This window comes from Asterias rubens, chromosome 17, assembly GCF_902459465.1.
Source record: "Asterias rubens chromosome 17, eAstRub1.3, whole genome shotgun sequence".
Taxonomy (NCBI): Eukaryota; Metazoa; Echinodermata; class Asteroidea; order Forcipulatida; family Asteriidae; genus Asterias; species Asterias rubens.
In genome coordinates, this window is record NC_047078.1 from 200,750 (window position 1) to 222,962 (window position 22,213).

The 22,213-nt window shown below is 40.1% G+C and overlaps 1 protein-coding gene across 12 annotated transcripts in view; it reads right to left on the bottom strand.

The window, feature by feature from the left end:
• Nucleotides 1-22,213, bottom strand: part of LOC117301459 (phospholipid transfer protein C2CD2L-like) — a 43,245-nt gene that overhangs the window by 9,993 nt on the left and 11,039 nt on the right. For 2 of the 12 annotated variants that reach the window (XM_033785460.1, XM_033785458.1), the window contains exons 3-15: nucleotides 21,719-21,838; nucleotides 21,428-21,439; nucleotides 16,530-16,637; nucleotides 15,941-16,099; nucleotides 15,019-15,051; nucleotides 12,472-12,559; nucleotides 10,326-10,473; nucleotides 9,019-9,083; nucleotides 8,252-8,272; nucleotides 6,866-6,993; nucleotides 5,682-5,732; nucleotides 3,460-3,510; nucleotides 1,657-1,701 (exon numbers count right to left, since the gene is read on the bottom strand). In XM_033785460.1, coding sequence (XP_033641351.1) covers nucleotides 1,657-1,701; nucleotides 3,460-3,510; nucleotides 5,682-5,732; nucleotides 6,866-6,993; nucleotides 8,252-8,272; nucleotides 9,019-9,083; nucleotides 10,326-10,473; nucleotides 12,472-12,559; nucleotides 15,019-15,051; nucleotides 15,941-16,099; nucleotides 16,530-16,637; nucleotides 21,428-21,439; nucleotides 21,719-21,838 — 1,029 coding nt within the window. The remainder of the gene's footprint in view (nucleotides 1-1,656; nucleotides 1,702-3,459; nucleotides 3,511-5,681; nucleotides 5,733-6,865; nucleotides 6,994-8,251; nucleotides 8,273-9,018; nucleotides 9,084-10,325; nucleotides 10,474-12,471; nucleotides 12,560-15,018; nucleotides 15,052-15,940; nucleotides 16,100-16,529; nucleotides 16,638-21,427; nucleotides 21,440-21,718; nucleotides 21,839-22,213) is intronic. The other 10 variants (XM_033785459.1, XM_033785463.1, XM_033785462.1 and 7 more) reach the window with 10 other exon arrangements.

Sequence of the window (22,213 nt, forward strand, 5' to 3'; positions counted from 1 at the left end):
ATACAACGTTTTGCCGTTTCAAACTCGCAAATAGTATTTTAGGAGACACAACAATGTTGCACTGTAACAACAAAAAATATTAAAGCAAACAATAAAATACATGTCATGGTCATTGCAACAGTCATAATGAACGGCATTGCTGGCCCGTGGCTCATCTCTGGCCCACGGCAAATGAAAACATCTTTGGGCCACCTTTCACACCCAGAATGATAGCCCAGGGAGACAGTGAGAAATATCTTCTTCAAAACATCCCAGAAACCTTCCATGAGAGCGTGGTCAGTTTAGAACTGATTGAAGCCAAATGACAAACAGAATAGTGACTTTTAAACTAACCAGCATGATAAGTGCCTAACAGTTTTAAATTCTGAAATGGTATTGGGCCACCAATTTTCTGGAGGGCCAGTTACTTTTTTCTTTAACTGTAATAATAGAAAAAACAACTTGTGATTATATAGAAAAGAACATCTCAATGCGCTGTACATTAGTGCATCTTGCTTAAGGACACAAGTGTCATGACCAGGATTCAAAACCCACACTACGATGACTTAACCACCAGAACTTGAGTTTGATGCTCTAACCCTAACCCTAACCCTAACCATGACCCCCTACATGTACCTATAAGGGAAGGCAGGAGGGGTGGAGGATTGATAGTAGGAAGGGATTATTTGTCTTTTAGAGGCCACCCCTTCAGTAGATTCATCCCAGCCTAACCCTAACCATGACCCCCTACATGTACCTACAAGGGAAGGTAGGAGGGGTGGAGGATGGATAGTAGGAGGGTATTAATTGTCTTTTAGAGGCCACCCCTTCAGTAGATTCATCCAACCCTAACCCTAACCATGACCCCCTACATGTACCTACAAGGGAAGGTAGGAGGGGTGGAGGATGGATAGTAGGAGGGTATTAATTGTCTTTTAGAGGCTCACCCCTTCAGTAGATTCATCCCAGCCTAACCCTAACCATGACCCCCTACATGTACCTACAAGGGAAGGTAGGAGGGGTGGAGGATGGATAGTAGGAGGGTATTAATTGTCTTTTAGAGGCTCACCCCTTCAGTAGATTCATCCCAGCCTAACCCTAACCATGACCCCCTACATGTACCTACAAGGGAAGGTAGGAGGGGTGGAGGATGGATAGTAGGAGGGTATTAATTGTCTTTTAGAGGCTCACCCCTTCAGTAGATTCATCCCAGCCTAACCCTAACCATGACCCCCTACATGTACCTACAAGGGAAGGCAGGAGGGGTGGAGGATGGATAGTAGGAGGGTATTAATTGTCTTTTAGAGGCTCACCCCTTCAGTAGATTCATCCAACCCTAACCCTAACCATGACCCCCTACATGTACCTACAAGGGAAGGCAGGAGGGGTGGAGGATGGATAGTAGGAGGGGATTAATTGTCTTTTAGAGGCCACCCCTTCAGTAGATTCATCCAACCCTAACCCTAACCATGACACCCTACATGTACCTACAAGGGAAGGCAGGAGGGGTGGAGGATGGATAGTGGGAGGGGATTAATTGTCTTTTAGAGGCCACCCCTTCAGTAGATTCATCCAACCCTAACCCTAACCATGACCCCCTACATGTACCTACAAGGGAAGGCAGGAGGGGTGGAGGATGGATAGTAGGAAGGGATTAATTGTCTTTTAGAGGCTCACCCCTTCAGTAGATTCATCCCAGCCTCTGTCTCCAGGGAATAGGAACTGGGGATTGCAATGACAGTTACCACAAATATCTTCAATCAAATTGGATAAAAAAAAAAAAAAATCTTTCTTGTTTTCTTTGTAGAATTAAACTGCCTCTAGTACAGGCTAGCCTTGGTAGTCTAGTGGTAAGACATCTGTTCTAGCAATGCAACGTTTGTAGGATTGAATCAAACTTGGTATGTACACGTTGGGTTTGAAACTTTGCACGGTGGGAGTACAGTATAGGTGAGTTTGCAGTAGCACCATGTGGATACCTCTTTTGAGTAGTGTTGGTTCTGAAAAGAACCGATGGTTGACAACTCAAGGTTTCGATCAGTATGCTCTGATCCTCGAGCTAATAGTAATGCATGTATCCAAGACCTCAGCATTCAACATAAACTAATGATGGCAAACTCATAAAGACAGGCCAATAGAGCAAAGGTTAAAGGTTAAAAGTGCTGCATATGTACATTCCAAGCCAAAAGGTAGATCTCAAATGATATGACAAAGTCGCCCATCTTAAACATGTTAAAGCCAATTGTATCATTGTTTTTATAACGCACAACTACGCAGTTTGCAATAATCTCGCGGGCATCATGCAGGAGTTAAACTTGTAAATGAATGGTCTGTGAACAACTTTTAAGTTGTTCAAACGGTTCATACGTGTAGAAGCATTGCAGAGAGGGTTTGTTGGGGGTAAGGGTTTATAAAGGCATTTGAGAGAGGGTTTGTACAGGGTTTGTTGAGGGTTTTTAAGGGTTCATAAAGGCATTCTGGAGGGTTTGTGGGAAAGCAAATTTAAAAACATTGCAGAAGTATGGAACTAGGCAGAGATTAGGGGGGGGGGGCGCAGGAGAAACTCTTGTGAACTCCTCTAAACACGTTTTACAACATTGAAGCATTGGAAGTCACAAAGTTTGAAGTTTGAACACTCACGTGTTCTTACAAATCCTGGCATTGCGTGAGAGAGAGAAGGGGTAGTGGGGCTAGCATATACCAAAGGCAGACCCTTGAGTTTGCTGACCAAAAAAAGGAACTACAAACTGCACTGCCATATCACTTCTCTCTTCAAACCCACTTTAATCTAACTCTGTTATTTTGAGTAACTCTGATCTTCTGCACCTTTTATAGTTTCCCTACCCAACTATTACTTTACTTATTGCTAATATTTATGCCTTTTACTAAACAAGGTGTCAAACACATACATAGGGAGAGAACAATGACCAAAGCCAAAGAACAAACCCAAGCAAACCATCCAAATCTTAAAAGGAAAATTGACGCTTTTTCTTTGAACCAATTGCAAGGACTTTGACAAAAGGGATCCCTGAGTTCTGACAGAGTGAGAACAACCTCCCTTTGCTTTCTTGTAAAGAACCAAGAAGGATGTCGCTAAAAAAAGCCACAACAATGCTGGCAAAACAAAGACAGGTTCTTACTTTACTGAGAAGTTACCAGGATAACAAACATTGGGGGGGGGGGGGGGGGGGGACTGGGTTGCAATATCAGTCCGAAATGGTCATCATAACTTTTCCAGGAACTCCCCATGACATTTTGTCAAATGGCTTATGTCTGCTTACATTCCACACAAAAAAAGCATATTCTTTTTCAAATTTTAAGTTTGTTGCAAGTGTTGAACCATGCCTATAAATGAGAAATAAAATCTTCAGAGAAATCTTCAACCCTTTTCCCCCCATGCCATTTGCGTGCAAGAGTTGCTGCTTTCAAGACAATTTTTTGTTAGCGATGAAAATTTGTTTTAAGATGATCGTGTCTCACCCTTTCCTTAGCTGATGGGTCTGGAGAGAGGTCTTGAGAACAAAAGACAAACTGGACAGCACGAAATAATAGACCCAAAACAAAATCAGAACGAAAGAGAAAATAAAATGTCAGTATGTTAATTAGGAAATGTATAAGAACCAATGAGGCTTGAGGTATTCAAATAAAACATGAATATGTAAATATATGTAAATGACTAATGAGGCTTGAGGAATGAAACTAAATATATGTAAATATGACTTATGAAGAGTTTTCTTCCTTCAAAGATTCTTATATTCAGGGATGAAATTTGAAGAATGTGAAAATTCTGAAAAAATGTTTTCAGGTCTGGGTTTCCCTCAACCACAACCAATGAATCGTATTTTCCTTTATCACACCCTGGAAGCCCAGAACTACATGTAGAAGATAGACGTTCCCTCAACCACAACCAATGAATCGTATTTTCCTTTATCACACCCTGGAAGCCCAGAACCACACACTCTACACTAGACTACATGTGTGTACATGTAAAGTATGACAAAATGCAGTGATACCGTTGAAAAAGTAAAGCAACCAAGTCTTCAGCCAAACTCACAAAGTTTGGGTCCTGAATTGACCCCCAAAAGAACCCTGACCACCAATGGGATGTTATTAAAGCAAGAATGATTTACAGCATTGCATGTACATGAAGGTGAAGAAAATAAGGTCAAATTTAATTTTGTGGTGTATTCATGGTATTAATAGAGAACTCGGTGGCAAGAGTCATTGCTGGCAAAAAGGTCTGAAAGTGAAAGTAGGATTCAAATCGTAGGAGGAAGGTTGATCTAATGGCGCTTCCATCTTTTGATAACCCCTGAGGTGCATTTGTGTCTGTAACCAGTAACTGTTTCGGTCAATGGGCAGTGATTAACCAATGGCAGAGTCAACCGACAACAGTTATTGGTAACGACTGCAAAACGCACCCCAGCAGTTATAGATTTAAAAGAGCTTCTGGGAATAGTCTCAGCACTAGATTAACAAGCATGATTTCTTTTATCTTAAAATAATGGCTCAGTAAACTCTGAATTCAGATAAAAGTCCACAATTTCACAAACATGAGACCTAAAAGGTTCAAATACCAGAAACACAGCCCTGGAATTGAAACTTTGAGAGGGCAAGGCCATTTATATTTTGCGAAGGGCACTTCCATAACAAAATCTCAAAGTCTATGAAAAGCTTTTGAAGGGGCACCAAGACCAGGGCAACAGTAAACTTGGTTCCAAGTCTTTGATCTTGGCTTTTTGATCGTGGCTTTTTAGTCGTCCTAATAGCCGCTACAAACAGCGCCCTCTTGTGATCAACCTTCGTCATTTAGCATACGATCAAAGTTAGATTGCGAGTTACGGCGCATGATAGCTAACAATGTTGGGGCGTTTTTTCGTGGCTGAGATGAAGAAGAAGAATAAGCACGGTCTAAGACTTGAAATCAAGACCAGGGCAACAGAGGCAATGGTCTATGTAGCCTCCGTGTAATTACAGGCCTGCTTGAATGGCTACTATACATTTATACTTGAGCTGCCAACATTACAGGCCTGCTTGAATGGCTACTATACATTTATACTTCAGCTGTGTAATTACAGGCCTGCTTGAATGGCTACTGTAACCACGGTCTAAGACTTGAAATCAAGACCAGGGCAACAGAGGCAATGGTCTATGTAGCCTCCGTGTAATTACAGGCCTGCTTGAATGGCTACTATACATTTATACTTGAGCTGCCAACATTACAGGCCTGCTTGAATGGCTACTGTACATTTATACTTGAGCTGCCAACATTTGCATCTTACAGCCGGGGAAATCAGGTGGACATTCAGAACTACATTCAACATAATAGGAAACAACTTTAATAATCTGGGAAATTTCCAAATTTGTTTCTCAAGAAAAGATTTGTTTATTTTCATAAAACTTTCTGCAGAATCAGGAAGAGTTGACAGCTCTGTTATACCCTTCCTTTAAGCAAAAGTTTTTGAGCTCAGCTATAAATGTCTAGACGCTTATCAGCTCTATGAAATATTTCCCTGAAATGAACATGTCAGTGGACAACAAGCAAGATGTACACTTGTAGATTATGAATTATTCTGTTATGCTCTTGTACACATTTTATGGCATGGGCGCAATATACATGTAAATCATTAGCTGATTTATTTATTATTATAATATGGAGTCCACCACCATTGCATGCAATGTGCCGAGTCTAAAAACCTCACCCTATTTAACATTTCTGCCTCGGTTTCCTCCGGAGAAAGTGAGAACACGAACTGGAAAGTGTCAATTGAGTGTAGTTTAGAATGAGAAATGTATTCAAAGCATGCAGTAATATGGGTGTTTATGTGGTGTGGTGTAAAGAGGCCTGAACCAAAAACACATGCTGTACACCCCATGTTGATCACCTTTTGGGCTGATAACGAGAACAATAACGATGACTACGCAAAGAGAACGCATTCCATTGGTTGAAAGAGCGTGTGCGTTTTCTGCGCGGAGCAATTCGACCAATAGAATGCATTCTCTTTGCGTCATGATCGTTATCGTTTTAGTTATCGCTGCAGTGGGACCGGGCCTTTAGGCTGTAATGCTGAAGTCTAATGTTAAAAGTTTATATTGCCAAAGGTCTGTGACGTTAAAAGCATGTAACATTCAAATTCTGTAGGGCTACAAGGCGGTAACACTTATGGCTGAAATGCTACATGGCTTAAACACTACAAAGTTGTAACGCTACACAGCTGTAACGCTACACAGCTGTAACGCTACACAGCTGTAACGCTACACAGCTGTAACGCTACACAGCTGTAACGCTACACAGCTGTAACGCTACACAGCTGTAACGCTACACAGCTGTAACGCTACACAGCTGTAATGCTACATTTCTGTAGTGCTGTACGTTTACTTCTTACACTATGGAACTGGCTGTAAAGCCCTAATGCATCAAAAACATTGTGAGCCAGTTCCCCTACAATGCTGTAACATTTGTGTATATATAACTGAACCTTGATAATGAAGGCAGCAACACCACAAGTTGGTGCATATCAGACTGTCACACCATTGTTAAATTCTCACACCATGATGCTGAACAGTTGTAACGATGAAGGCAGTAACACTCTACCCTCATTGCTCAACTGATGCTAACTGTTAGACCTCAGCCCTGCACACTTCTCCTGTCCGAACCCATGATACCCTAACCTGGGGCCCAGGGCTTCAGCACAAAAAGTAGCCGTGCACAACAAAATTGTGCTTACCAGAATAAGGTTACAAGCCAAACAATGTAACGTGTGACTAGTATCCTGCTCATTACTGTTAAACAATGTGTTCTGCTTTAAGCAGCTCTATAAATTGGTCCCCAATTATAAATAACTCATCCTGACAGAGCCCCTTGAGGGCAGTATTCAATCCTTACCTCCACCGTTAACGATCCTTTGATGTTATCACTCTCGCTAAGTCGGCCCTGTAGTGGGATAATTTGTCGGCTACTCGGATTCCGTTCCAACGAGTCTAGAAAGATCACTGCCTCACCGAGAAATTCATCTGGAAACATAAAGTTCATCTTCATTAATCACTGTGATATTCTTGGGACCAGTAGGGCTCTACACTTACAGTTCCCAGTCTACAACCCTGAGGTCACGGATAGGTAAATACATGTACAAGGGAGCCATGAAAAGGGTACCATCATGCCTTGAACTTCCCTCTTGAAGGGCCGCATTAATCTTCCTCTGGTAAGGGTAAAGGGGCACTTCTACATGTTCTAGGAGGAAAATGTCAATTTGTATTGGAACTTTGCAAAGGACACCACAGCAAAAGCACAGGGCACCATAACAATTGCTTTGGAAAGCGTGGGTTAATTTGAGGCCTGATATACCATGCTTTATTTAAGGCAGTTTTTACATCCTCTGAAATTGTGTCACAGACCACCACATAATGTTTGCAATAGTGTTGCCGTGGTGATTACTTCATCCTTAGAAAAGCAAACTGGGATAATTCTGAATTGAAATCATAATCAATAATTTAGTTTTTTTACATTTTGAGCATTTTACTGACTTCCTGAAGGAAAAATAATCATAAATTAGATTAATATAGGAAGAGTATCATGCCGTTTAAAGCCATGCAAACAACATCAATAATGTACACAAAACCACAGTTTGAATAAGGATAAAGATACAAATAACAACAAAAGGGAACCATTTTAATTTTGCATCCATCACATTTAGTTAACAGTGTTTTCCAATGGTTGGTATACTTGATAAGTACCTGAAACCACTCCAAGTGTTTCAACATTCTAAAAAGACGATAGCCAATGGTCTCCTTTTGTGTATGTTTGTTGTCATACATTTTAAGAACCGATTTCAATAGTATTAAGAAGGTTAAGATGCTTTCATTTTGTCATTACATGTAAAACACTGAACTCTTGTTTACAAATACCTCAGAAATGGCGGTAGATCTAGGGTAAATTGTTATTAGCTGCCATTTGGGAAACGGACTCCCTTCGTGTTTGTGCTGTGGTATTAAGAATCTATGCTACATAGAAACACATTAAGAACTTCAAAGGTTTGCAGTCAAATTTTAGAGGATTCCTTGAAAGTTTGGTGCAAATTTGTATCTAACGGCAACTGGACATGAAGAAAAGATCTAAACCATTGCTGTGAACGCTTTCTTGTCTCTAACACATTGATGTGACTTTGACGATTCTACATCTATAAAACATGTAAAAATTGAAGGAGAAAAATATAAAGACTTCCAAAATTGGAAAGGGAGAGTTTTAAAAACATCAGTTTTAGTTTGTACTCACTTCGATTCACAAACTGAATGCCTTTGATGATAAGATGAAATCAGTAAACAGAAGAAGTTAAATAAAAAATTGGATCAAATAAAATATAGCACTGGTAGTGGCCATTCGGAATAATCAATGTTTAAAAATTTACCTTTTTGCACAAATTGATTTGATCCACCCATCAAAAATTTAAATTTTTACATAATTGACAGACCACAAACTGAAGAGCAAACTAATGACTCGAATGATGCAGATATTATAGATTTATGCTCCCCGGCTGTGGAGTTTTCAATGGCATTTTCTTAGCTTCAAGATGCTTCAAGTTCAAGAGAGAAGTGCATGCTACACGTACATGACGTATGTTCATGCCATGTTCCCATGATAACATTTCAAATCTCAGCTGCATAAGTCCACTTGTGAAAGATTTCTTGTGGTGTTGCAGGACTGACGCAGTTGCGTAAAGTTGCACTTGTGAAAGATTTCTTGTGGTGTTGCAGGACTGACGCAGTTGCGTAAAGTTGCACTTGTGAAAGATTTCTTGTGGTGTTGCAGGACTGACGCAGTTGCGTAAAGTTGCACTTGTGAAAGATTTCTTGTGGTGTTGCAGGACTGACGCAGTTGCGTAAAGTTGCAGTTGCTTAAAGTTTTATGAAATTGGCGGCAGAACTCCTTTGTCCCTTGAATGGAACATTAGGCTGCTGGTCCTGTGTGTTATGTAATTCATGTAAAACTAATCAACACATTTATCAATCAGAGAAGGTGAAAGTGTTTTATGTAATTTTTACCTCGTAGCATTCGATCCCTGTCGTACACTTCAAATCTCAGCTCACTGGATTGGTTATTCAATTCACTGTAAAACAAACAGAAAGAAAGAAGTCATTTTACGGTGCAGTTGGGTGTTGTTGACAAATACTGAAAATAACTTTGTTTGGGCTCAATTTCATAAAGCACTACGATTCATCTGAAGTTGAGTTATCAATCATTGATTGGTAAAGTGACCACAAGTACACGCTCCTCATGATTCTCAATCATTGATTGGTAAAGTGACCACAAGTACACGCTCCTCATGATTCTCAATCATTGATTGGTAAAGTGACCACAAGTACACGCTCCTCATGATTCTCAATCATTGATTGGTAAAGTGACCACAAGTACACGCTCCTCATGATTCTCAATCATTGATTGGTAAAGTGACCACAAGTACATGCTCCTCATGATTCTCAATCATTGATTGGTAAAGTGACCACAAGTACACGCTCCTCATGATTCTCAATCATTGATTGGTAAAGTGACCACAAGTACACGCTCCTCATGATTCTCAATCATTGATTGGTAAAGTGACCACAAGTACACGCTCCTCATGATTCTCAATCATTGATTGGTAAAGTGACCACAAGTACATGCTCCTCATGATTCTCAATCATTGATTGGTAAAGTGACCACAAGTACACGCTCCTCATGATTCTCAATCATTGATTGGTAAAGTGACCACAAGTACACGCTCCTCATGATTCTCAATCATTGACTGGTAAAGTGACCACAAGTACACGCTCCTCATGATTCTCAATCATTGATTGGTAAAGTGACCACAAGTACACGCTCCTCATGATTCTCAGCCAATAATAACCTTTCACGGTGCAAATTTCATCAATGATTTTGTAAATAAACTACTTCATTATTTGTTATCGTACATGTCGTACACAGAATGATTCAACTGTTGCCATTGTCAGTTGTTGGTTTTCCCTTTCTTAAATTGTTTTGGTAAGTCCATTGATTTATAAGTCTGCCGTGCATACCAACTGATGGTGTTCAACCTTGTGAGCTGGATTAATGTAGGTGTCACGTGAGAGTGGTCCATTCAGATACTGTGGCCATCAAACATCTGCCAGGATTGGCCTATGCTCTACCGTAGCTGTTAGGCCATAGCGACCACAACACACTTCCCTGACAACTCTCGATCTCCAGCAGTCCTTAACAATTGCTCTCAGGTCAGTCCAGGTCAGTCCAGGTCAGTTCCGTCAACTCCTAAACTGGGAGCAATTGTTGAGGACTGCTGAAGTTTGTGATATATATAAAGAATGGCAATACTTACAATAAGAAGTGTTCATCCCAGAATGGATTGACAGTATTACGTATGATGTTAGTCTTATGTTTCTGTCCTGGCTGATCTATAGTTACTACACAGTAGGGATCACTAGCACTCATACCATCCCGTTCACGAAGACCGTTTGCTTTAATCACTGCAAGAAAATCAAACATTCTTATCATTGGCGCGGACTGGTGACACTACAATAAAAAACACTCATACCATCCCGTTCACGAAGACCGTTTGCTTTAATCACTGCAAGAAAATCAAACATTCTTATCATTGGCGCGGACTGGTGACACTACAATAAAAAACACTCATACCATCCCGTTCACGAAGACCGTTTGCTTTAATCACTGCAAGAAAATCAAACATTCTTATCATTGGCGCGGACTGGTGACACTACAATAAAAAACACTCATACCATCCCGTTCACGAAGACCGTTTGCTTTAATCACTGCAAGAAAATCAAACATTCTTATCATTGGCGCGGACTGGTGACACTACAATAAAAAACACTCATACCATCCCGTTCACGAAGACCGTTTGCTTTAATCACTGCAAGAAAATCAAACATTCTTATCATTGGCGCGGACTGGTGACACTACAATAAAAAACACTCATACCATCCCGTTCACGAAGACCGTTTGCTTTAATCACTGCAAGAAAATCAAACATTCTTATCATTGGCGCGGACTGGTGACACTACAATAAAAAACACTCATACCATCCCGTTCACGAAGACCGTTTGCTTTAATCACTGCAAGAAAATCAAACATTCTTATCATTGGCGCGGACTGGTGACACTACAATAAAAAACACTCATACCATCCCGTTCACGAAGACCGTTTGCTTTAATCACTGCAAGAAAATCAAACATTCTTATCATTGGCGCGGACTGGTGACACTACAATAAAAAACACTCATACCATCCCGTTCACGAAGACCGTTTGCTTTAATCACTGCAAGAAAATCAAACATTCTTATCATTGGCGCGGACTGGTGACACTACAATAAAAAACACTCATACCATCCCGTTCACGAAGACCGTTTGCTTTAATCACTGCAAGAAAATCAAACATTCTTATCATTGGCGCGGACTGGTGACACTACAATAAAAAACACTCATACCATCCCGTTCACGAAGACCGTTTGCTTTAATCACTGCAAGAAAATCAAACATTCTTATCATTGGCGCGGACTGGTGACACTACAATAAAAAACACTCATACCATCCCGTTCACGAAGACCGTTTGCTTTAATCACTGCAAGAAAATCAAACATTCTTATCATTGGCGCGGACTGGTGACACTACAATAAAAAACACTCATACCATCCCGTTCACGAAGACCGTTTGCTTTAATCACTGCAAGAAAATCAAACATTCTTATCATTGGCGCGGACTGGTGACACTACAATAAAAAACACTCATACCATCCCGTTCACGAAGACCGTTTGCTTTAATCACTGCAAGAAAATCAAACATTCTTATCATTGGCGCGGACTGGTGACACTACAATAAAAACACTCATACCATCCCGTTCACGAAGACCGTTTGCTTTAATCACTGCAAGAAAATCAAACATTCTTATCATTGGCGCGGACTGGTGACACTACAATAAAAAACACTCATAACATCCCGTTCACGAAGACCGTTTGCTTTAATCACTGCAAGAAAATCAAACATTCTTATCATTGGCGCGGACTGGTGACACTACAATAAAAAACACTCATACCATCCCGTTCACGAAGACCGTTTGCTTTAATCACTGCAAGAAAATCAAACATTCTTATCATTGGCGCGGACTGGTGACACTACAATAAAAAGTCCACCTACGATGGAAGACTGTTGAGACAGTGGCGGCAGCAGACATACATGTAATGGTCATTTTGCAAGTCTGAATGTGCACGCACATGCTCAGTATCGCACGCGTAAGTCTGAGTACACGCACTACTGCCGAGAACTGTGAAATAGGACTATCCAAAAGTCTCCCATTGACTCTTTTAGGAACCAATTGAATCTCAAGCAACGAGGTGGAAAAATACATCATTTGTAATGCTGCCTCGCGAGTCACGTCTGTGCCGTGTGTGGAATATCCTCAGAATAGATAGATGAAATGAAAGTCCACTACCATCATGAAAAGTCACTTACCTTTGACAAGAAGTCTCCTATCTGCGGGTGTAAGTGTTCGTCCCATTGGTGTGCTAGTCATTGGTTTACTGCGCACATTGGCATTGGTCTAGATCAAAGTACAACAGAAAATACACACATCTTAGCATCAATCTATCCGTCTTACTTATTAGTTTTATTGACAGGGAAAAAGTTTCCATAAACAGTCAGATTTTTAAATTTGGTCCATCAGAATGTGGAATGATTGATGTTTTTTTTATGAAACTTTCTGCAGAATAAGGAAATGTTAGCAGCTTTGTCTGATGATGCACTAATCAGTTGATATTGCAAAGGGATTATAGAGCAACGAAGGCGCAAGATGGGGAACTTAGGCTGAAATGAGAACTCTGAACTGGACGCCATTTAAGTAAGCAAGTCTTTTGATGCAATAATAGATCAGAGCATGAATAACAAAACATTTGCTTGCTGGAATGGAGGCTCTGAATTTCGTGTTTCAACAAAAGAAAGAGCGATCTAATCTTTAATATAAAGCTTCCTTCAAATAGAGTAAATTAGTAAAAAAGAAGAAAGTAAAAATAATTCGCACATTTTGCCAATCATGTTATAATTTAGCCTTTTTTATTTGTAATCTTTTAGCAAATTATTTATATCAGAATGCAAATTATAGTAATATGGAACAGGGGTTAGAATAAAAAACAGTTCAATTTTGTGAAATTTCTTATTAATGTAGCATCTGAGGTTAGAGAGCGGATAATGTTCAAGATCTGTGAAGAATGTGTCCCCGACCGTTATTCAGAAGTCTGTTTGACAGCGGTTTAAGAGGGGAGTGGAAACGTCATTTCCAACACATAAACTGCGCTGACCTCGTGCAGGTCCTGGATCAACTGAAGCAGAAGTGGTGGGGCACCGCGATCACTTTCAGGGCCTTCCATAGAGCATCACGATCCACCGAGTCAAAGGCTGCCTTGATGCCAATGTAGGCAACGAGAAGAGGTCTCATCCAGAGTGGACCGACCCCTTGTGAAACCAAACTGGCTGGGTTGTTTATAATCCCAAATACAATATTGGAATCCTCTTCTCACAATGTGTAAGTTTCAATATGTAAGACGCATGGTTGGTTCAAACACTAGAAACAACATGCATTCGTGCTTGATATGAAGCATGGTTGTATCTTCCCACCCCCCCCCCCCATTGTGTCCTCATTGTGTGATTTTGGAATTTCAGGAATTCTTAGAAGGGGAAGGGGTGTAACTCTGTACAAGAGGAACCAGTATGAGACCATTTGGGGAAGGGGGGGGGGGGGCCCTCTACTCCCATATCGGACATGGTACATGTATACTAACATGCTAGGTTGTAGCCAGACTGTGGAATACAGGTATCAGGTTTACAGCAGTTTGATAACGTAGGGTGTGTACAAATCATTAGAGCCGTATCTAAATGAGCAGCTGAGGCTTAATCGCAACATCCACTAGTATTAAAGCATAGGATGCCCATAGCGACACCGTTAGAAACAAACATAGCCATAGCCGTTAATTTTGGAATTTGCAGCTTCGGCTATGACTGTTGCCAAGGGTGTTGCTAAGGATTTCCTATACTTCAATGCATGTTGGCATGACGATCCAGCTGTAGCTGTAGCTATAGTCGCCCATTCAAACATGGCTTTACATGCTGCAATAGTGGATTACAAGTACATAGTGTAGGGTTCAGCCAAGTCACCTTAAAGCATCCATTCTTATAGCAACTTTCTTCAACTCAACGAAAACAAAATGTTTGACACTTAGATCCAACATTACAATACAACTGAAGCAGGAAGTAAAGGCATTACACACATGTAGCCAAATATCTTTCTCATGACTGTGCGCCACATTCCATGCTTGTATTCATCATAGACACAATCTCCACACATTATTTCCCCATTGACCCAAAGTAATTGAACTGATTATCTCAACATGCACATGAAAATGAAAGAGAATATTAATGGTCAGGATGCTCTAGAAATGCCTCACAAAATGCCTTTTACTTAAATTACTTTTAAAACAGTTTAAAGGGATGGTACAGCAATGCAGTCAGTTGTCTCCATGAAACAAACATAACAAATTAACATAATTAAAAATAAAAATAAATAAATTGCTTCATTTGTGATTATTTGAACAAATATCTGCACGTGTCCAAAATAATTTTTACAAATACATGTACTTTATACCCAGAGATTGCAAAGTAAGCCATCAAATTAAACTGTATCAGGTTTTTATTTTTTATATTTTTATAGAGGAACAGAATTGAATCAAGCTTTTCCGATTTTTTGTTGTGTTATCCTTGACAATTCCTCAGATTACACTGTCTTTTATGCTTTCTTTTTAATTTACTGTTTTTGTCCACGTGTTGTATTTTAAAGAACTTTGTGGAGATTGTCTAATAAACAAATAAATAAACAATAAACAAAAGGTCTCTAAACCATGTCTTTTAGTACGCGACAATATTGGTTAAACTGACCAAGAGTGAGTCAGCTTGCCTGTTTGCTGTTACCATGGTAGCATGTAATCAAATGTTCATTATCTGCATACGTACCCTGATTGGACATCGTCCACTATAAGAGCTAGACTGCACACATTAGTCAGTAGCAATAATAAAGCAAGAAACACCAAACACACTGTTAGAACACGTAAGGTACCAGACAAGACAAATCAAACTTTCTGCTGTATCCAGGGGCTTTCTCAAACCTTGGCTTGGGCTCTGATTCCGCTTTTAAATCCATCTCTGGCTTAGCCTCCAGATCCTGCGTGCACAGTGGATGAACCAACCTTCTGGCCTATAGATTTTTAGAGCAGCGTGTATTTTTATAGTGGTGGTTAGAACATCAGCAAACGGAGCCTGAAGTCGGAACTGGAGCCCAAGCCATGGTTTGAAGAAGGTTCCAAGGGTCGGTTTTACAAAGATCTAAGAATGATCTTAACTTTGAATTGATCTTCATTGCTAAGCAATGTGTGATCACTACGCTAATAATGACAACTCAAAGATGAATCTTAGTGCTTTGTGAAATCGAGCCATGGCCTGATACTTTGTTCTTGGGAAAGGTTAAGGACCAAGGGCCGTTTTTCTTTAGTCATGGGCCACACTTTTCTGAAAACTGAAACTTGTCTACAGAATTACCACTTTAATGGGCACCACAAGGCATTGACCAGGAGCAGAAATGCCCTCGGTCAAATATCAGGTCATTAGTGCTTCAACGCAGGCCTACAATTTCATCTTTGAAAGGGCAAGGCCATTCTCAATTTTCTGGAAAGGGCACTTCAATTGTAAAATCTAAAAATCTATGGGAACTTGGCATTTTTACACTATTTTAACCGAGGTTAGAGAACGGTTTTTGTTTTTCCATTTTCATAAGGACTTCATCTACTTGAAAATGAGTGGATCACAAAACTGAATCTGACCTCAGAGTCCGGTTTTAATTGTTTGTAAAAAAGTAAAGTCTTTGAGTGCCAATACATACTGGTTGGAATGCCGTCCGCTGTGACATGGTGAACTGCGCTGAGGTTGGGGTCAGTACCTCCCTAGGTACCGTCTTAGTGGAAAGGTCAACTGAGGTCATTGCCCCCATGATGGCACCTCGGACAATCTCCTCCACCAGCATGAGGTCAACAGGGTCATTCTATAAGATGAGAAAACGTCAGTTGTTAGTCTGAGGCTCGCCTGGAACAAAGGCTCAACTTCGTAGAGCGTATCAACTACCTTATTTAGATGCTTAAGCCTGTGTCTCACTTCATTGCTCGGTTTACCGTAAGCGAAGAATCGGCCCTTACGAAAGCAGGAAATTCTGCGCTTTTACATCAAGCATATTTCACGGGGTAAGCAGGGAATTTTTGCTTGTGCCCGTTTGACTCTGCATTACTAGGCAATCTGCGCATACACAGCTAGAGCAAAGATTCTGCACTTGAACAGTAAGCAGAATCAGGTGATCGTAAGCGCAGAATTCGGCAGTAAGCAGAGCCATGCAATTGGGCCTAGATGGTAACATAAAAGGCAGTTTACACTTTCTCTCTAAAACAGGGTGCCAGACTAAACTGTAGTGTATTACTTACCTTACTAGATGTCTGAGGCCTAACGGTAAGAGACAGATCAGGTTTACTATCAAACGCTGCATTAACCTGGAGTAGTTCATCCGACAGACATTGCACTTTGCACTGCACCTGTAAAACAGGAAATCAAGCGACATAAACAATGGTTAGTCCTTCTGACTTAAGCGACATCATCGATTGTTAGTCCTTCTGACTTAAGCGACATCATCGATTGTTAGTCCTTCTGACTTAAGCGACATCATCGATTGTTAGTCCTTCTGACTTAAGCGACATCATCGATTGTTAGTCCTTCTGACTTGTCAACAACAAACAGTTTCAAAGTGATGGATGTTTGACTCTTAATCTCCTGTTTGACTCTTAATCTCCTGTTTGAGTGTGAGCAATGACAGGATCGCATTCGCAAATCTTACACAATAACTTTTAGGCCTTAGTAAAATAATACTGGTACACCAGTTGATCGTCCTAGACCTTTTTACTTTAAAGAGTAAAGAGCTAGAAATTACTGGCTTTGTAGAACTTACATTTAGAAGTCTAAAATATAGGATAACTTGCCAAATAAATGGTGCAAAGATGAATCGAAAATAGAAACAAAAATGAGTAATTTGAGGGCCAAAAATTTTTCAAAAAGGATGCGGCTTCAATATTAAAATGATGGGGGCTGAGGCAGTTAGATGTTTGTTTAAACTAAAAATGGTAACTGTGAATTTGGTCGGTAACCTTAACCTGGTAAAAGCATAATTTTGTGTTTGTGTGACTTCATTTTTTGCTTTCCTAAAAGGCTTACTGAGATAAGCCCAGGTCTGCTTTTTATGTGTAACTGCAGAACTTGTACATAACATTATGATTGTCTATTCACACATTGGGTTGTATAATTTCATCGAGTCAACGAGTGCCAGCATGTGGCAGCGTGTGGCAGCTTCGATTACCCCCCCCCCCCCATGCATAATGCTGCACGTGTAATGTTTCTCACTTAGCACTAATAATACTCCCTACACAACAATACTCCGGACCATGGCTGTAGATATCTAGATGCAGATGATCCCTAATTGAATACCATAGTGAAGAGACGGTGCAGTAATGAGTGCCGTTATTGATTGCATATCTAGCTAGTCTCAATGAGAGGATACATTTAAACTGTGACAGTCATCGCTTTCATTTTGAAAGCCAAAAGTTTATTTATAATGTAGCCTATCTCATAGATAGTGTACAGTACATTAATAATATTAATAGGGAGAACAGAAGTGCAAAACAACTTACCAACCGAAAGGACCCATGGTAATATTGAATATAGCCTGACGCTACAAATAATATTAGCTCACATTTATAATGCACCATGTCTGTTGTAAATTACACTTCTGCCACAGAAATATCAAATTTGTTGGAGCAATTGCTAAAAAATGATTTTATGAGACGAATTAAGTACATGTACAAGGTGAGGTGTTGCACCTGAAGCTGCCAAACAAGAAACAAAAACAATATTAACAGCTATAAACCTATAATTTGTTTTTTTATAAAATGAAAAGAGGGGACAAATTAAATTGATAACACAGAATCAGCCACAGACCTCATACTGCATGCCAACAGTACACATAAGCCACATGAGAAATGGAGGTTATAAAACTATCCAACAATGAATGCATACATTACACAGAAAGTGCAGGGGCAATGTTTACATTCAATAAATGTTAAATATCTATCACAATTAAAACATTTATTATAAATTGGCTTATCCATTCACTGATCTGTTTATTGCTCAGTAAGCGTTTTATTCTTCTTCTTTTTGCATCGATGTCACGCAGTAATCTGTTTTTCACTATTTTCTTGTGACCCAGATAGCCGATCAATCTCAAACTTCTTCAGGTTTGTCAGTGTATGTACATGTACACGGTGGATTATATAAAGTGCTTTAAACACTGCCAGCAACTGTATTGTGAGCAAAATCAATTCTGTAATGTTCCTTTAAACGACGAGTGAAAAGTAACAAGAGAAAAAAACATAATAGATACAGTATTGATCTTGAAGCAGACTGAAGCCCCCCTTGGGACTTGTGGATGCATTAGATACAGTATTGATCTTGAAGCAGACTGAAGCCCCCCTTGGGACTTGTGGATGCATTAGATACAGTATTGATCTTGAAGCAGACTGAAGCCCCCCTTGGGACTTGTGGATGCATTAGATACAGTATTGATCTTGAAGCAGACTGAAGCCCCCCTTGGGACTTGTGGATGCATTAGATACAGTATTGATCTTGAAGCAGACTGAAGCCCCCCTTGGGACTTGTGGATGCATTAGATACAGTATTGATCTTGAAGCAGACTGAAGCCCCCCTTGGGACTTGTGGATGCATCAGATACAGTATTGATCTTGAAGCAGACTGAAACCCCCCTTGGGACTTGTTGATGCATTAGATACAGTATTGATCTTGAAGCAGACTGAAGCCCCCCTTGGGACTTGTGGATGCATTAGATACAGTATTGATCTTGAAGCAGACTGAAGCCCCCCTTGGGACTTGTGGATGCATTAGATACAGTATTGATCTTGAAGCAGACTGAAGCCCCCCTTGGGACTTGTGGATGCATCAGATACAGTATTGATCTTGAAGCAGACTGAAACCCCCCTTGGGACTTGTTGATGCATTAGATACAGTATTGATCTTGAAGCAGACTGAAGCCCCCCTTGGGACTTGTGGATGCATTAGATACAGTATTGATCTTGAAGCAGACTGAAGCCCCCCTTGGGACTTGTGGATGCATTAGATACAGTATTGATCTTGAAGCAGACTGAAGCCCCCCTTGGGACTTGTGGATGCATTAGATACAGTATTGATCTTGAAGCAGACTTAAGCCCCCCTTGGGACTTGTGGATGCATTAGATACAGTATTGATCTTGAAGCAGACTGAAGCCCCCCTTGGGACTTGTGGATGCATTAGATACAGTATTGATCTTGAAGCAGACTGAAGCCCCCCTTGGGACTTGTGGATGCATTAGATACAGTATTGATCTTGAAGCAGACTGAAACCCCCCTTGGGACTTGTTGATGCATTAGATACAGTATTGATCTTGAAGCAGACTGAAGCCCCCCTTGGGACTTGTGGATGCATAAGATACAGTATTGATCTTGAAGCAGACTGAAGCCCCCCTTGGGACTTGTGGATGCATTAGATACAGTATTGACTTTGAAGCAGACTGAAGCCACCCTTGAGACTTGTGGATGCATTAAATACAGTATTGATCTTGAAGCAGACTGAAGCCCCCCTTGGGACTTGTGGATGCATTAGATACAGTATTGATCTTGAAGCAGACTGAAGCCCCCCTTGGGACTTGTGGATGCATTAGATACAGTATTGATCTTGAAGCAGACTGAAGCCCCCCTTGGGACTTGTGGATACATTAGATACAGTATTGATCTTGAAGCAGACTGAAGCCACCCTTGAGACTTGTGGATGCATTAAATACAGTATTGATCTTGAAGCAGACTGAAGCCCCCCTTGGGACTTGTGGATGCATTAGATACAGTATTGATCTTGAAGCAGACTGAAGCCCCCCTTGGGACTTGTGGATGCATTAGATACAGTATTGATCTTGAAGCAGACTGAAGCCCCCCTTGGGACTTGTGGATGCATCATTAACACCGTACCTATATTCAGGGTCGTATTACACAACAACACACAAAAGTGAGTTTTGGGCAATTTTGTAAGTTCCAATGGCTCCTTCAAATGTCCATGTATGACGCACAGAGCTTGAAATTGATCTATACTATTAATCTGAATAATAATTGAGGCTACCTAGCCTTGGAGAAAGACTCTGCTATAATAATAATACGCAGTTCCTATAAAGCGCTTTATAGCACCCGCAGGCATCTCAAACTCTCAATGTTTATTTAGTTGTCTACAGCATATGTGGAGCTGTGTTCGCAATATAAGACACAGTTATTTATAAAGCTCCATGAAATGGTTCACAAGGTGCTGTGGTGCAATCTGCAGCTAACCATGACAGAAAACACCAAGGCGAACCCCTTCTCGAAATGATAAGTGCACTAACCATGACAGAAAACACCAAGGCCAACCCCTTCTCTTAACATAAGTGCACTACAGTGTAGGTTATTTTACGTGCACTATAGGCCTACAACACACTCATGAGTCCTACTGATACATTCCAATACCGGCAATAATAGTCCGCTGCCTTGCTTAAAGACATACATGTAAGTATCAATACCGCGACTCAAACCCATACTGTTCTGGTCATAATTACCAGAGCTTGAGCCCAGTGCGCTTGATCACTTCGCCTCAGTCTGCCAATTATTACTGGTAGCCCAAAGGACTGCCTCCAAATATTACTAGTCCTATATATTATTTGTTTAATAGTCCTGAATCAACAATCCAATGACTCAAATGAAATGCGAAGCAATCTGTTTCTTGCTGCTGTGTGAGCAATTCACCCAAAAATAACAATATCAAATTAATTATTAGTTTTTATTATTTGATCGCACATCTAATTTCAATACACTTTTAAAACAATATTTCACACTTCAACCATGTCAACAACAACGCAGAAATAGGCAAATTAAAATGAAACAAAAACATGAATGTAAAAAACAAATACAAATCTCAGTGATAAATTCAGTAGGTCAATAAACAAATAATAAAATGAATTAGAAAATAAAAATTAAAAATTAAAATTGGCTGGCATGCAGAAGGGGAATTAATGGAAATTGGAAAGAAACACCAAAAATATTACACGGTCAAATTAAAAAAGAATAACTACTTGTGTAGATAGTTGAAATAATGTATCCGTTGGGCCACGTTAAATCATAGAACAACAGATACAAAATCTACATCACACGTACATGTACACTGGGATACTGGTTTACGCATAGATGACTAACTATTAGAATACTATACCTGCAATTTAAGCTGCCAGCAAATAAAGAAGAAAAAGATAAATTTCATGTCAATTATAATTTCCATGTAGAATTTCCTATGTATGAAGTAACACTAGTATGGGTAGACGGGGCAATCTTGTGCATTCAACAATATCAAACAAACTTAGGGCAAATTTTACAAGCACACCGAACCAAAATAATAATGAAAAGTTTTAAACAGTAATTTGAGCGACTTTTATTCAACAAAAAACATAAATTGGCCTGTTCCCGAGTCAACACACGCATTGTTTTAAACCCAGTGAGTACCCACCTTTCCAATGAGATTTTCAATGGAAACATCACACGTTGAGAGTTTGACGCTACTCGCTGTTTGCTGAGTAGCAAAGATGACAAAGGAAACTCCTGCTGCTTCTACCTGGCATGCCACTGTCTGTTCAAAGATAAACAGAAACAAGAAAAAAGAAATTATTATTTGAAGTTGTTTCTGATAATGCGTCTAACTGACAATTCTGGATTCCATTTGAGGTTGAACAAAGAAAAAAGTGACAAGAGCGGGATTTGAACCAACAACCTCCCGAATAAAGTGTGTACAATATTTTGTTAATCACTGGCCATTGACCGAAACAGTTGTTGGTTACAGCCGCATAAACATACCCCATGCTGTTGTCCAACTCTTGTAGTGTGTTATTATTACTCAAGATACCCTATGAGAAAGACTCTGCTAGGGTTGAAACATCAGGCCATTCATTTTTTTCTTCAAAATCAAGATATGTTATTGCACCGATATTTGACGATGAAGTACAGA